The sequence below is a fragment of the Cricetulus griseus genome (genome assembly GCF_003668045.3).
Source record: "Cricetulus griseus strain 17A/GY chromosome 1 unlocalized genomic scaffold, alternate assembly CriGri-PICRH-1.0 chr1_1, whole genome shotgun sequence".
Taxonomy (NCBI): Eukaryota; Metazoa; Chordata; class Mammalia; order Rodentia; family Cricetidae; genus Cricetulus; species Cricetulus griseus.
This window is the reverse complement of record NW_023276807.1, coordinates 103,624,550-103,638,768: the sequence shown is the minus strand read 5'-3', so window position 1 is coordinate 103,638,768 and position 14,219 is coordinate 103,624,550. Positions and strand designations below refer to the sequence as shown.

The 14,219-nt window shown below is 49.2% G+C and overlaps 2 protein-coding genes across 19 annotated transcripts in view; one reads left to right on the top strand and one right to left on the bottom strand.

The window, feature by feature from the left end:
- Positions 1 to 1,307: 1,307 nt before the first annotated feature.
- Mfsd10 (major facilitator superfamily domain containing 10) lies at positions 1,308 to 5,017 on the top strand. 9 transcript variants are annotated; one of them, XM_027387153.1, is made up of 13 exons: positions 1,308 to 1,452; positions 1,790 to 1,979; positions 2,062 to 2,158; positions 2,462 to 2,565; positions 2,816 to 2,974; positions 3,058 to 3,219; positions 3,469 to 3,577; positions 3,663 to 3,774; positions 3,922 to 4,030; positions 4,125 to 4,215; positions 4,299 to 4,346; positions 4,420 to 4,509; positions 4,658 to 5,017. In XM_027387153.1, exons 2-13 carry the CDS (start codon positions 1,806 to 1,808, stop codon positions 4,771 to 4,773), a joined length of 1,371 nt encoding a protein of 456 aa, XP_027242954.1. In that variant the 5' UTR covers positions 1,308 to 1,452; positions 1,790 to 1,805; the 3' UTR covers positions 4,774 to 5,017. The 9 variants fall into 9 exon arrangements, with proteins under 9 accessions (XP_027242954.1, XP_035308219.1, XP_035308216.1 ...); XM_035452328.1 differs by having other exon boundaries at positions 3,880 to 4,030; XM_035452325.1 differs by having other exon boundaries at positions 2,798 to 2,974; positions 3,880 to 4,030.
- An 870-nt stretch (positions 5,018 to 5,887) lies between these two features.
- Add1 (adducin 1) overlaps positions 5,888 to 14,219 on the bottom strand; it is a 59,408-nt gene continuing 51,076 nt past the window's right edge. For 5 of the 10 annotated variants that reach the window (XM_027387156.2, XM_027387159.2, XM_027387158.2 and 2 more), the window contains 3 exons: positions 13,307 to 13,463; positions 9,616 to 9,714; positions 5,888 to 7,740 (listed from right to left, as the gene is read on the bottom strand). In XM_027387156.2, the coding sequence (XP_027242957.1) occupies positions 7,394 to 7,740; positions 9,616 to 9,714; positions 13,307 to 13,463 (603 nt within the window). In that variant the 3' untranslated portion in view covers positions 5,888 to 7,393. Of the gene's footprint in view, positions 7,741 to 9,029; positions 9,068 to 9,615; positions 9,715 to 13,306; positions 13,464 to 14,219 lie in introns of those variants that run through there. The other 5 variants (XM_027387163.2, XM_027387162.2, XM_027387164.2 and 2 more) reach the window with 3 other exon arrangements.

Genomic DNA, 14,219 nt, shown 5'->3' with positions numbered 1-14,219 from the left:
TCCTGTCTCCCCTGCCATGCCTCAGTGCTTGTTATGACAGCCTCCATTGTCAGGTGATGGTGGCACGTGCCTAATTCCAGCACTCAGCGCTCAGGAGGCAGAGGCAGGCGGGTCTACAAAGCCTCTTTGTTCCAGGACAGCTAGAGATGTTACAAAGAGAAACCTTGTCAATTAAAACAAACAAAAAAGGCCTCCAATGACAGAGTGAGCTCAGAAGTAGAAGTACTGTTGAGAGTTCTTCACTGTTAGATGATAGCCACACTGTGGAATGATTTTTTTTTTTTTTTTTTTTTTTGCAATCCTATAAAACTATGACAAGCTATGATAGTTTGGGTAAGTATACCATATAATATTTTTATAACCAAGTCTCCTCCCTGCACACTTCTGAGACCATCTCATCACACATGATAGTACATGATATAACAGTTGGTGCTGCTGGTTAGGAATTTTGACTTGGATCCACCATTAGAGCACTGCATGGACAACTGTGGGTGCCCTGGAGCTCAGATGAGCTGGTCAAGAACAACCTTGGCTTGCAGAGGATACATCATACCAAATGTACTCACCTTATCACTTCCCTAAGGATTCTCCAGAGCCCAAGGCTGCATGGCTATGAATCTAGAATGGCCTGGGGCCTGACAGCCACTAGCTAGGCACCTTGCTGCAGCTATCATCCAGTCTCAGGGGACCCTCTATTTTAAATTAGCCACAGAGTCCTGCCATCTACATACCCAACTGCATCAAGAAGCAGCAGGGCCAAATCTGGTACTGAGTAGCAGAGGACTTGGTATTAAACTTATGATGGTGGGACATGCCAACAAAAAGCTCAGAGGCCCAGCCTTTGTCCTGTGTCATCAGAAGGGGAACCTAATACAGTTAGAAGAGGCTGTTACTCAAGTGCATTCTAGTGTGTCCTCTGCCAACGTGGGCTGCAAGAGGATAATAGCATTGGGGGGGCACGACTTTAATGTTTTCTCTATCTGAAAGTTTAGTTTTTTATTTGGGAGTTTGGAAACAGGGTCTCAACATGCACCGCTCTGGCTGTTCTCAAATTTTGTAGTTGGTTGAGGGTGACTTTGAATCCTGGTCTTTCTGTCTCCACCATGCCCAGCTCCAGCATGGTTTAGAGTAAGCAAGAACAGGAATTCAGTCAGCCATGGCCACATAGACCCTGACTCAAAAGAGAGATACAGAAGTGCCAAGGAGACAGAACCGGGCAGACAAGTCATCTCTTAGATACATTAACTCTCCAGAACTTCGCCGTAGGCTTTCTAATACCTCTGAAGGCCCAAGGAGCCGCCTACACTTGTCTGCTGGGAGGATCCAAGCTAGTTCCCGCCGCCTGGCCTCCCGGAAGAGGAGGGGCCTGCTCCAAAGCCTCCGGGGCGTGGCCGCTATCCAGGGAACGTCCCTGTCCATCTACTTGTCGGTCTCGGTCGGGAGCTGCGGCAGGTGTGCTCAGGTCCCAGGTGGGTGGGCAAGAAGGAAGGGTTTGGATGTCACATGGAGAAACCAAAGTGGTGCCCGGAACAGGTGCTCTGGCGTCCACAACCCCCACCAGGGTTTCCCCCATCTTCCTGCTACTCACCTTGCAATAGAGGAACCTGATAGCTACCGCTCTGACCCTGGGTTAGTAAGGGAGTGGAGCCTTGCAGGGTGCGCCAGGACCCCTTTGGAAGCACTTCCGTATTGTCTGGCAAGAACCTGGAAATTTGAGTTTTTCAAGTGGAAGGTAAACGGGGGCTTTCAATCCAGCGGCATCTTCACCACACCCTCCCTACCCCAACAGGGTCGGAGCTTCCACCATGGGATGGGCAGGGGATACAGGCTGCACACCGCGTCCGCCTATACGACCTCGGCCTGTGTCCGAGCGCCGCGTGGTCACCGTGATCTTCCTCGGCCTGCTACTCGACCTCCTGGCCTTCACGCTGTTGCTACCTCTGCTGCCAGGACTCCTGGAGAACCATGGGCGCGAACAAGTGAGCCCCTCCCCCAAGGCGGGAGCACTTCCCCTGCTCAGCGTGCCAGACTCACCCAGCTGGAGTTGTTTTCCTTATCCAGGACCCCCTCTATGGCTCCTGGCAGCGCGGGGTAGACTGGTTTGCCACAGTCATCGGGATGCCAGCCGAGAAAAGGTACAACAGTGTCCTGTTTGGAGGTATGTCCCTGCGTGCCAGACTGGGGCCCACAACCCTTTCTCGGAGAGCTAGTTCCTTCTGAGCTGTTGGTCAATCCTCCCCTCCACCCTGGGTTCTTGCCAGTCTGGTTCTTTCCTGCAGAGCCTCCTTTGACTAGCAGGTCTGTTTTTTTTGTTTTGTTTTGTTGTTGTTGTTGTTGTTTTCATTGAGGCCACCTGAGCTTCAGTTCATGGCCTGTGAGTGTAAGACTCGTTGTGGTCTACACTCTAGGATATCGATCCACATAGCTAAAGCCATCAGTGAAGATGACCTCTGTCTCTCAGGTCTCATTGGCTCAGCCTTCTCCCTCCTTCAGTTCTTCTCTGCACCACTCACCGGAGCTGCCTCTGATTGCCTGGGGAGGCGCCCAGTAATGTTGCTGTGCCTGGTAAGTCCCTGGATCCAGGTGCCCACAGAGAGAAGAGAACCAGCTGTGGGCTCCTCTGCCAGCAGTAGGCTCTGAACCCTTCTAGAGAGACCTCTGATTTGGTGTTATATACCAAGCTAAATATACCTAAGGAAGGCAAGGGATACAAGTGGCCCGGGTCTGAGGATGTTATATGTGTTTATCTGCTTTACTGTGGGCCTTTCCTGGCCTAAGTGACCATTCCTGCCACTTGGCCTCCACCCATTGGCAGACAGGTATGGCCATTTCCTATGCAGTATGGGCTGCCTCTCGGAGCTTTAAAGCCTTCTTGGCCTCCCGGGTGATAGGAGGCATCAGCAAGGGGAATGTTAGCCTCTCCACAGCCATCGTCGCTGACCTGGGCTCACCTCCAACCCGCAGCCAAGGCATGGTGAGTGAACAGACAGACCAAGGGAACAATGATGATGTCTGGGCTTGGGTCTCTGTGCTCATCTCAAGTCATCTTTTCCCTAGGCAGTCATCGGAGTAGCCTTCTCCCTGGCCTTTACTGTGGGCCCCATGCTCGGAGCATTCTTGTCTGTAGAAATGGTACCCTGGATCAGCTTACTCTTTGCGGTCTCTGACATGCTGTTCATCTTCTGCTTCTTGCCAGAGACACTGCCCCAGGAGAAACGTGTAGGTCCGGTTCCAGGGTTGAGGGCTCCCTCTGTATGTATGAAGGGATTTCTTTTATTTGTGCCAATGCCAAGGAAATTGGCCTGGCCTCAAGCTGCTAGCATTGCAGCACCTGTAGGTTCCCTGGATCTTTGTCCCTAGGCAAACCTAGGTCTCAAAGGTTTGCCTTCCTGCAGTGTGAGGTGATCATCCTAGCCCTTAGGCTGCTAGGTCATGTGCTCCCTGGCCAACCTTCACTTTCTCCCACAGGCTCCCTCTGTCACCCTGGGCTTCCATGCTGCTGCCAACCTGCTCAGCCCCCTGGCCCTGCTTCGTTTTGCAGCTGTCACCCACCATCAGGATCCGCCTGCTGAGGACAGTAAGGAGGCTACCCCTTATTGAGCTTAGTGTTTCAACTACACAGCATGAACAAAGATCAACCTGTGGTCTGTGTTGATTTTCAGGACTCAGAAGCCTACGTCGATTGGGTCTTGTCTATTTCCTCTACCTCTTCCTGTTCTCAGGCCTAGAATACACACTCAGCTTCCTTGTACACCAGCGCTTCCAGTTCAGCAGGTAGGTGCCCATGTTAGGTTCTGCTTTAAGGCTGTCAGACCCCAGATCTAGGAAGCCTTTGTAGCACAGGCACTAGCATCCTGGCCTTGCCCATCCCCCAGGCAGTTGGTGGCCTAGGGGGCTGGGTGCTCACCCTCCACCTCCTAGCCTGCAGCAGGGCAAGATGTTTTTCTTCATCGGCCTCACCATGGCCACCATACAGGGCACCTACGCCCGACGGATCAGCCCTGGCAAGGAAGTTGCAGCTGTGAAGCAGGTAAGGGACTTAACTTCCTCCAAAGTTTAGGACAGGTGGTGCTCTTGACTCTGGTAGGCTGTGGAACTGGTCTTGAGGTTTCTGTTTTCCCCAGGCAATGTTGCTCCTAGTGCCAGCCTTTCTCTTCATTGGTTGGGGACACTCACTGCCCATGTTGGGCTTGGGGCTGCTGCTCTATTCCTTCGGTGAGTGGGACCTGCCAGGGCTGGTGTGGACATCCCCATGCCTCTCCTGGGCTGACAGGTGCCTCTTAATATTCTTCCGCCAGCCGCTGCTGTTGTGGTGCCCGGTCTGTCCACTTTGGTCTCCAGCTATGGTGAGAGTCCTCCCCCAAAGGCTACTCAGGGTAGGAGAGGGCCAGTTGGCATCTGACAGTCTTCTCCCCTCAGGTTCTCCAGGTCAAAAAGGCACAATCATGGGCATACTGCGGAGCCTCGGTGCCCTAGGTAGGGCATTGGGACCCATGGTGGCTGCCTCAGGTAAGTACTGCAGGATAGCACCCCAGGCTTGCTGTGTCCCTCTTGCAACCACTCCCAGCTGCCTTCACTGCTCAATCCTGGCAGCTGAGGGGAACAGGGGCAGGGACAGGGCTATGAAAAGCCTGGGTGAGCACTTATCTCTCCACAGTGTTCTGGCTGGCTGGAGCCCGGGTCTGCTTCACTGTGTGCGCTGGACTCTTTTTACTCCCCTTCTTTCTCCTGCGGAACCTGAGGCATCCAGCACAGACTTTCAAGGAGGAGTAGCTGAGCTACCACACTCTGGATGCCAAGTGGAAACCTGGGCCAGAACCATTCTTCACTCCTAGCCCACTCCTTCCTCCAGGTCCAGGAAGGCTTGCCATACCCCCACACTCCCCTGTATGGCATCCCAGCAGGAAGCCTGGGCAGCTATACCCTTTTTTCTTACTCCAAAGCCTTTTAGGCTTCTGATTGTTTTTATCTGTCATCCTTCTGAATCACCAATAAAGCAGCTATTTTGTACCAAGTACCTTTCTTTCCGTCTTACTATTCTTTGACAGTTTCGTACTAAATGTTATCTGATACTATATATACCCCATTGGACTCTTGATGAACCTCTTTCCAACAACACCCCCTTTTCACTTTGGTGGCCTCACTGGAATTTAATTACTGTGGGTATGGTGTGGTGTTACATACTAGAACATGGGCCACATTACAGAAGAAAATGACTTCTCCCTCCAGCAACCTTAACTTCCAGTGGCTCATCTTTAGGGGAGGGTGAGGCCTACCAAGATCCTTCCCCATCAGTAAATGGAATGTCACCAGACTCAAATTTTATTACATGCCCTTCTGCACCAGAAAAAAGCAGTTGTAAGTCCAAGGTAAAAAGGACTCCAGCAGTTCATATCTATTGGTGACATCTGATTAAGAAATAAAGACTTGGGCTAGAAAAATGGCTCAGTGATTAAGAGCACTGCACTTCCAGAGGTCCCAGGTTCAATTCCCAGCATCCACATGGCAGCTCACAACTGTCTGTAACTCAAGTTCCAGGGGTTCTGACACCCTCACACAGACAATGCAGGAAAAACACCAATGCACATAAAAATAAATCTTTTAAAAAATAAAGAAAAATAAAGTTTCTCAGTTCTTAACACAAGACAAACTCTTAGAAAGCCTATTTTAGAGCAAGTGGATAAGGAGGGCATCTGTCACCAAGCCTAATGACCTAAGGTTGATCCCCAGAACCCACATGGTAGACAACACACGTGCTCAGGTTTTCCTCTGACCTCCATGCACACAACATAGAACACACATGCCTAGACACACACACATAGATACATACAGCTAAATAAAGTACGGGAACAAAGACATCAAGGTATAAAACTGCCTCCCAACCTTAGACAAGGAAACTGCTTAAAGACTTTTATTTGTGAGTAAAACCTGTTACAATGAGGAAAGGACACACAGGACCCGTCCTCCAAGTCTATCCATATATGCAATGGTATTCCATGTGTAATACAAAGAATTAGACTAGAAAAGTGGGAAGTCATTGCATATGTGGGATAAAAGAAGGAGCAGGAGGGAGGATGAGTGAAATCAGGACTAGGGTGAGAACATCATACCACCTTGGTGACAGTGAGACAAGCATTGCAGCAGGTGTGGGGTCCTGCTTGGTGCCTAGTCGGGAGGATCACATGGCTCAGTCCATACCCTAGCACCTGCTCTACAGAGGCCCAACCCCACCAGGGGTGTCTAGGGCTCTAGCAGGCTTCCTCACTCCTAATCAGGCTGGCAGTGGCAGCTCCCTGAAAAGGGCTCCTCCCCCTTAAGGATTCTACCTGACCACTCTGCATTTCCCACTAAGCAGTTTCAAGCCCTTTTCCAGGGATGAAAGTAAAAATTCACAATAGGATGGATCAAGAAAGTCATGGGCTCCATGAATGATGCAAAACGTTAATAAGTTGGCACCTCCAAGGCAGGCTTCTACCATGAGTGACCTTTTATCAAAGTCAGGGCATCTCTCAGACTGAGTTAAGATCCCTGTTTCATTACAAAACCTTCCCACACAAGTCAAGTGTTCTGCAGTCTGTCACAGGCTCTACAACAAAAACTAAAGCAAAAAGTGGCCTGTTCAAATTCACAGTCAAAATATAGGCTAAATTGCAAACCCACTGAAAGAAAGTTCTAGAAAGGACTCTTCCCCCTCCTGGTATCTGTTCCCTATGATGGGAATCCAAGACTCCAGTAAGATAAACTATGAACGCCTGAATCTGGTTTTGGTCGTGGGGTCACCAGTTAGACCATGCATAGCATTGTGCTGGGTGTACACAGGGTCGCTCACTGCTAGAGCAGCAGGCTCAACCCACTACTTTAAGGCAGCCACAGTGCCCTGGGCTGCTGATGGGCATGAGAGTGTTTTCTCAGACCATGCTGGATTCCCTGTGTATGGGGATAACTGACATCACCGAGCAGAGGATGCCAGCAGAAGCCAAATCAGCCACCTGAGACTCCACAGGGTGGAGGGAAACCAAGCAGACAATTCAATATTCACAACAGAAGGAGAGAGAGCGGCAAGGCTCAGGAGGGTGACGCTGTAACCAGAGCTGGCAGAAGCCTCTGATGCCTTCCAGCCAGGACCAGGATTCAGTGTCCCCCTCCTGCAGGGGGGGCACAACTCAGAGGTGCAGGCTAAGCCCATTTCCCCACAGAACCCAAGGCCCAGGGTAGGGGGGTTGAGCACACACTCATCACTGGTGAAGGGGATGACCACACATGGGAGGAGGCTCAAGTTACATGGAGGTCTTGGCTTTTTGCATTCCATTACACAAGAGGACAGAATATATGATGAGAAAGGGAATCCTGGCAGAGCCAGGTCATTAGACATGACAGTGTGCAGGGTGGGTCTTCAGGAGTCACTCTTCTTCTTGCTCTTCTTCAGGAAGGAAGGGGTGCGGAACTTCTTCTTCTTTTTGGATGGGGACTTGCCTGGAGACCCATCGCTGCCAGCATCCATAGGAGACCCCTCCTCAGTGGCAGGGGAGGCTACCTCTTCAGCCCCTGGAGCTGAAGCTGAGGCTGGCTCAGGGTCAGCCTCAGCAAGGGGCTGAGTGGGCTCTGGGGAACCATGGGCTTCCTCCTCCACTGCTGGGAAGCCAAGTGCTTCTGAAGGCTCATCAGGGGAGAGGTCAGGGAGAGTTGGCTTGAAGGTGGTGGCATCACTGTCATCCCCAGATGTCGGTTCCTGGGGAGGGTCTGATGGTGATGGTGAGAGAGATGGGTTAAAATCTGGACAGAGCAGCTGGAAATAATAGCACTGGCCAGAGCTGCCAACTTGTGGCAGTTTCTACATATTCCCTAGACCAGAAACTTGACACATGGTGTACTCTACTGTATAGCTGGATATAGCACATGTTATAAAACCTCCCAATCTCAGAAGGGTTCTAGTACCTTTTCATGAAGAACTTACTGTCAAAACCAGACTGACAGGGCCAGAGCTATGGGCTGTCATTTCTGCACACAGACCCCATCAGGACATATCACTCTTGGTCCTGTGTCCAGGACCTAAGTCTAAATTTTGTTCTACAACATTCAGTCTCCCCCAAGGCAGCCAGTAGAAAACCAGGAATCAACTATCAGATCCCATATGCAATAAAATAAAACTATAGTTAGCTACAAAATAACTGTAAGGCAAGCTGCCTTCACAACCTGAACAGCTAAACATAAGGAGTAAAATGTAGCAGAGGGCAAGTTTCCATCTAGGGCACAACACCTTTCTACACTGACCAGGGGACACCAGTAGTGTAGACATTTAGTCTGTAAAATGATAAGCAATTGGCATGTTAGGTAACACCAAACAATTTAGTACTTAAAAATCAAGCCAAAGATCAGGGCCAAGAGCAGCCGAGCTAAGCATGGGTTAGGAGAAGCCTGGCCACCAAAGGCTCCAGGCCTCAAACATGAGTGCTTAAGCTTGGGAGACTGGAGACAGATGCCCCCAGAGAGTACCCTGATGGCTAGCCCCTGACCCAGAATAATTGGCAAAGAATGGGCTGCAGGCCCATAGGCTCCACACAACCCAGCACTGGGACTCTCTCCACCAAGATCACCACAGAACAACTATCACTCCAGCCCACTATGCTGCCAGTCCCAACTTAAGCACAGGTCCAAAAAAGCCTCCAAAAACAGAGTGGCAGAATCCACCCTGTCAGAACCCAATTCACATTTACTACTGAACCCTTATGGCAAAAGCTCCCCGGCCAAGCAATCAAGAAATATTCTTAAAGGTTAAGAAAAAGAAAGCTAAGAACTTTCTGTAGCCCAGGGTATTCTGGGCAGCACTGTGATAGGGGCCAGGAGCATCCTGGGAAGCTGATGCCACTTTTCAGCAGTCTAGTGACCAAGGAGGCCACTGAGAAACTGAGCATATTAATAAGGTCCTCTGTTTTTATTTTGGGTATACAGAAAACATAAGCAACAGAGAAGCAGGAAAGCAAGGCACAGCGCAAGCACCTGGTTAAAGCAGAGGCAGGCGCAGGTACTTACTAGGGTAACAGGTACTCTTTAGCACATCCGTCTCCTGCTGTAAGGCGGCCACAAGAAAGAAAGCACAAGTAGAGAATCTATGCATTCAGTCACAGCCATTGGGTTACATAAGAAGAAAGGCCAAGCCACTCTTATAGACCACAGACACTGGGATGAGGGGAGCCAGGAGACACAGACATACACGGGAGACTAAGGGACACACGTGTCACGTGTCAAACCACACAACACATACATGCGTTGAGAGGCAGACTCTCAGAGTCTGAGAGGCAGAGAGGGCACATACAGCACTCCCAGGGAACTCATTAATGCAGCAGGTCTAGAGTCCTGCAGTCTCCACACAATTGAAGGCACCAAGGGGTCACCAGACTCCTGTCATTGCTGGGAAATGTGCAGGCAAGGGCAAAACTGACATGACAAGATGGTAGGGACACTCCCTGAAGTTGGCCCTCCCCCACTCACAACAGCTCAAAAACTTGACTCAGGTTTCCCAGGAAATGGAATGACTGCCACATTCCATTACCAGTGCACACAGGCCATGCCCCCTTTCACAGCAGGGCTGATGCCAGGCCTCCCAACAGGACTCACCTTCTTCCAGCTTGACAGGAGTGCTGGGAGGAGTGCTGGGGACAGCTGACTGGCCTGGGGGACACTTTTCTTTCTGCTCCCTTGTCTCGTCCAGATTATCTACAGATGGAAACAGTGAGCACAGGGCACAGTGATGCAATTCAGGATCTATCCCCTTCCTCAGTAGCACAGCAGCCAGCCAACCCACCCCTTCAGGCTGCACCTCACGAGTCAGCTAGGTCCCCAGCCTGGAATCTGCTCTCCTCCTCCTCCTCCTCCACCTCCTCCTCCTCCTCCTCCTCCTCCTCCTCCTCCTCTCTTCTCTTCTTCTTCCTCCCTTCTCTCTCTCTCTCTCTCTCTCTCTCTCTCTCTCTCTCTCTCTCTCTCGGTTTTTCGAGACAGGGTTTCTCTGTGTAGCTTTGTAGACCAGGCTGGCCTTGAACTCACAGACATCCGCTTGCCTCTGCCTCTGCCTCCCGAGTGCTGGGATTAAAGGTGTGCACCACCACCACCACCAGGCTCTGCTCTTTTCTATGCAACTGAGATACTGACTGAATTTCAAAAACTTAACTAGTTGTGGCCTCCAACTAGCAACTACCCTGCCTCAGCCTCTCAGGTGCCAGAACTACAGGCATGAGCTACCACACTTGGTTAATTTCTACCCTTATTACAAAGACAGTTTTCAGGGCAAAAAGATGGCTTAGAAGGTAAAACTGCCACAGAGCCTAACCAGCTGAATTCAATCCTAGGAACCCATAATGGAAAGCAAGAACTCCACAGGCTGCCTGTCCCCTGACCTTCAGGCCCCACCTTGGCATGTGTATGCCTACACTCACATACATACACACAAAATAACTTGACTTACTAAAAGAGAATCTTCCAATGCTGCCTGTGACTGACTGCTAGGCATGTCCTCTGTTAGTGAGAAGCCCCTATGGCTACAAAATAACACCTACTCACAGTCAACCAGGAAGTCACACTAGCATTATTTAGGGTTTTAGTATCCCTGGCTGTCCTGGAACTCTCTCTGGAGACCAGACTGGCCTCAAACTCTGCCTCCTGAGTGCTGGGATTAAAGGCGTACGCCACCAATGCCCAACCAGGTTTTAATTTCCTACACAAAATGTTTCCCACAGTAATCTATATGTGTGCCCAGGTGTCAGAAAGGGTCACATCTTTGTTGTGTGCAGCTGCACACTACAAGCTAGCCAGCCCATGAAGTTCCTGAAATTCTCTTGTCTCTATGGGATGACAGATACATTTGGATTCGGGTTTGTGCAGCAAGTGCTGGCCCATGAGATGTTTCTCCAGACCCCTGCCAGAATTTAAACTTGTTAACTCCAGTGTTGTTTTTGTTTTAATTTTCTAAAATAAACTAGACTGATGAGGACCAATGGAAAAAGTACAGGAAACTGGGGTCCTGGATCCAGAAAACCCCATTTACTTCTCATTTAAGGAAAATATGTATCAATTGTTATAATTTTAAAAATCTTCACCTTTCATCTAAAAATCTCCTATAAGTAGCCTAAGGACAAAAGCTTCCTATCCCCTTTGAGAAAACAGTGGGAATAGTGCCTCACCACAGCCCAAGTTTTTGGCAGGCTCCACCCATCTGCCAAGAGCTGCACCAATAGGAAGCAAGGTTTCCAGGCAGTGCCCCTATGGCACTCCCATTGCTGCCAGCTTTGGTCACAGGGCGCAGGCAAAGTAAGTGCCACTCTATTGTTTATGTTCAATCACTGCCAAGGGGGCCTCAATGTAGGGGAAACTCCTATGCAATGTTTGACTCAAAAGAAAAGGAGAAAAAGAAAAAACAATAACAAGACTAGAGGCATCAGAGGGCAAACATGTACATGACCCAACCACAGGAGCAGGATCACTACAGGCAACCCCTCATCATGAGGACCTGAATGGCTGTGTGTTGCATACACAGAGTAACTAAGTGACTACTTTTTACAAAACTCATATTTCTTCAGCAGCTATACAGTGCAATACTTAGTCTAAAGCAAGACCAAATAAAGTAAAGTTGAGTCAGATGAGACTGTCATTTTAGGAGCACTATGGTCCAGGAGGGTGGTCTACCCTTCACACTAACAACTGTCTGCAAGGCCGTGTTTGTGGTGGGGTCAGCTAAGGAGCACACTTGGGATTCAGAACAAAGGACTGGGCTGTAGCTCATCTCATGGCTCTGAGAACATTGGTATCAATGTTCATGGGTATGACATCTCTCTGACCCAGGGTCCTCCTAGTACCAGTCAATGGTTCCTAATGTATGGTAAGCAGGGAGCTCAGGGAGAGGCTAATATGGCCCCACAAATGTTGTCCCACAGTCTATAGGCCTGCTTCTGTCAGTTCTCAAATGTTAGGATCTGATTTTCAAAACCTGGAGTTTGGAGGTACTTGTTTTGTCAAATTCTGACATTAAGCTCTGTTTCCATTTGTTGTAAAACTTTCCTAAAACTTTTGACAAAATCATGACCAATGTAGTCAAAAGGTGACCAAGAGAAAAAGAGACCATGGCAACATGCAGTGCTACTCTTGACATGGTCTGGGAACATGCCAGAGCAATCCCCATACTAACTCACACCCTATGACCACCCCTGCACAGGGACATTCCCAACATTATAATTCACAGCCCATAATCACAGGAGACAGGGTATGGAGAAAAGTACCATGCTTCAAGTTCCAACCTATGACAACCACTGTAATAAGGACACACATAAAATTGCAACCAAGAGCCTCAAATGCTCAGAACTGAAGATCATGCCGGGAAATGGTGGTACACACTTTTAATCCCAGCACTTGGAAGGCAGAAGTAGAGAATCTGAGTTCCATGCCAGTCTAGTCTATAGAAGGAGTTCCAGGACAGCCAGGGCTACACAGAGAAACCCTGTCTGGAAACAAATAAACAACAACAACAAAAAAAAACAACAACAACAACAAAAAAAAAAAAACCCTGAAAATCACAGACCCTGGCCCAATCCCAGATTTCACCATGAACACACCCTGTTCCCATAGAGCTATTGCCCCCAACTGCAGACTCCCTGCTCTGGCCACTGGAAACCAGCCAACTCCAAGGGACTTTAAGGATGAGCTCAGATGTCTGCATGCATAGTATCTGGGATGGTGCCTGCCCCTGAACTTATTAGTTATGACCAATGAAAATTAATTAATCAGGAGGCCTCTTCTCAGGGAAACTTTTGGCAGAAATACTGCATGAATAAAAAGTATCTCTTAAACATAATATTTAAGCTGTCTTCCCCAATAACTAATCCTAAAATTAATATGTGATGGCAAATGGACAGAAATCCTAAATGACCAGCTCTACATAAACCCCAGATGGAGGAACAACCTGAGTGCTGTGTCCTCTAACCCTCTCACCACTACAGCTTCTGGAAGAGCAGAGCTGCAGCTCTAGTTTTAACCTGGTCTGGGCAGAAGCCCCTCTACATACACTATGTTATGATGGAACACATGTGTCTGGGACACATCACTGCAGAGTGTCCCTTATACAGGCCCATATTGACAAGCACCGTTACCAGCGTGTTTAACCTTGTAATTCTTTCTTTCCAGCTCAAATGACTGGAGTAGGACCATGAGAACATACTGCTCAGGTCTTAAACAAGATTTGTGTTTCATGTACAAGTCTTTTCTCACACAGAGAAGTTTGTAGACACTCCTCTTGCTTTCTAGAGATCTCAGGAGCACTCACCTTCAGAGCCCTTCTGTTTCCGTTCCACCTCTCGACGGTATTCCTCTAGTTCACGGTCTGTGAGCGTGTTGAAGGGGTTGGGGCCTGTGGTGCTCACAATTACATGGGGCTGGTATTCTTTCTCAATGATGGCTTTGGAGGCAGTCACCAGCTCCCCCTGTGGACCAAAGAGATTGATATGCAGGAGCCTGACCTGGTGGGACCACCCTCCTCCCAGGAAAACAGCAGGCAGGGGGAGGTGGGGGCTTATAAGACTATACCACTTGGCCCTATGGGACCCCCCTCCTCCCAAGCAAACAACAGCAGAGGGGTGGAGGTCTTTTCCAGGAGCACACAATAATTCTAGGACCACACTACCAGGACCCATGGCCAAGGCAGACTTGAAAAGCAAAGACACCAAGGTACAGAGCACAGGCACAGACACCCATGATGAACAGCCTCCTCTGCCCCTGCAAACACAAAATGGCAGAGGACTAACCCTGGGTACTGCTTACCAAGCAATCCATTCCCACATGACCTCAGAAAATGTTCACCCTACAACAATCAGGTCAAAGTATGTGGAGATTTGCTTACGCTCTTTGTTGTGTTTTGTTTTTGGAGACAGGGTCTCACCATGTGGCTCTGGCTGTCCTGGAGTTTACTATGTAGATCAGGCTGGCCTCGAACTCAGAGATTCACTTGCCTCTGCCTCCTAAGTACTGGTATTAAAAGTGTACACTACCACCACCTGACCTGAGATTTGCTTAGGAACTTAAAGTTTAACAAATTTTCTGCCCTTCTGATAGGTTTATTACACTGGTTTACAAACAGTTCCTGAACTTTTCCCACAACACTCACAGGTAACAGAAAATCCCAAAACAGCAGACTTGCCTACCTGATGAATCTGGAAACTGAGAGTGTAACACAAAAAAGC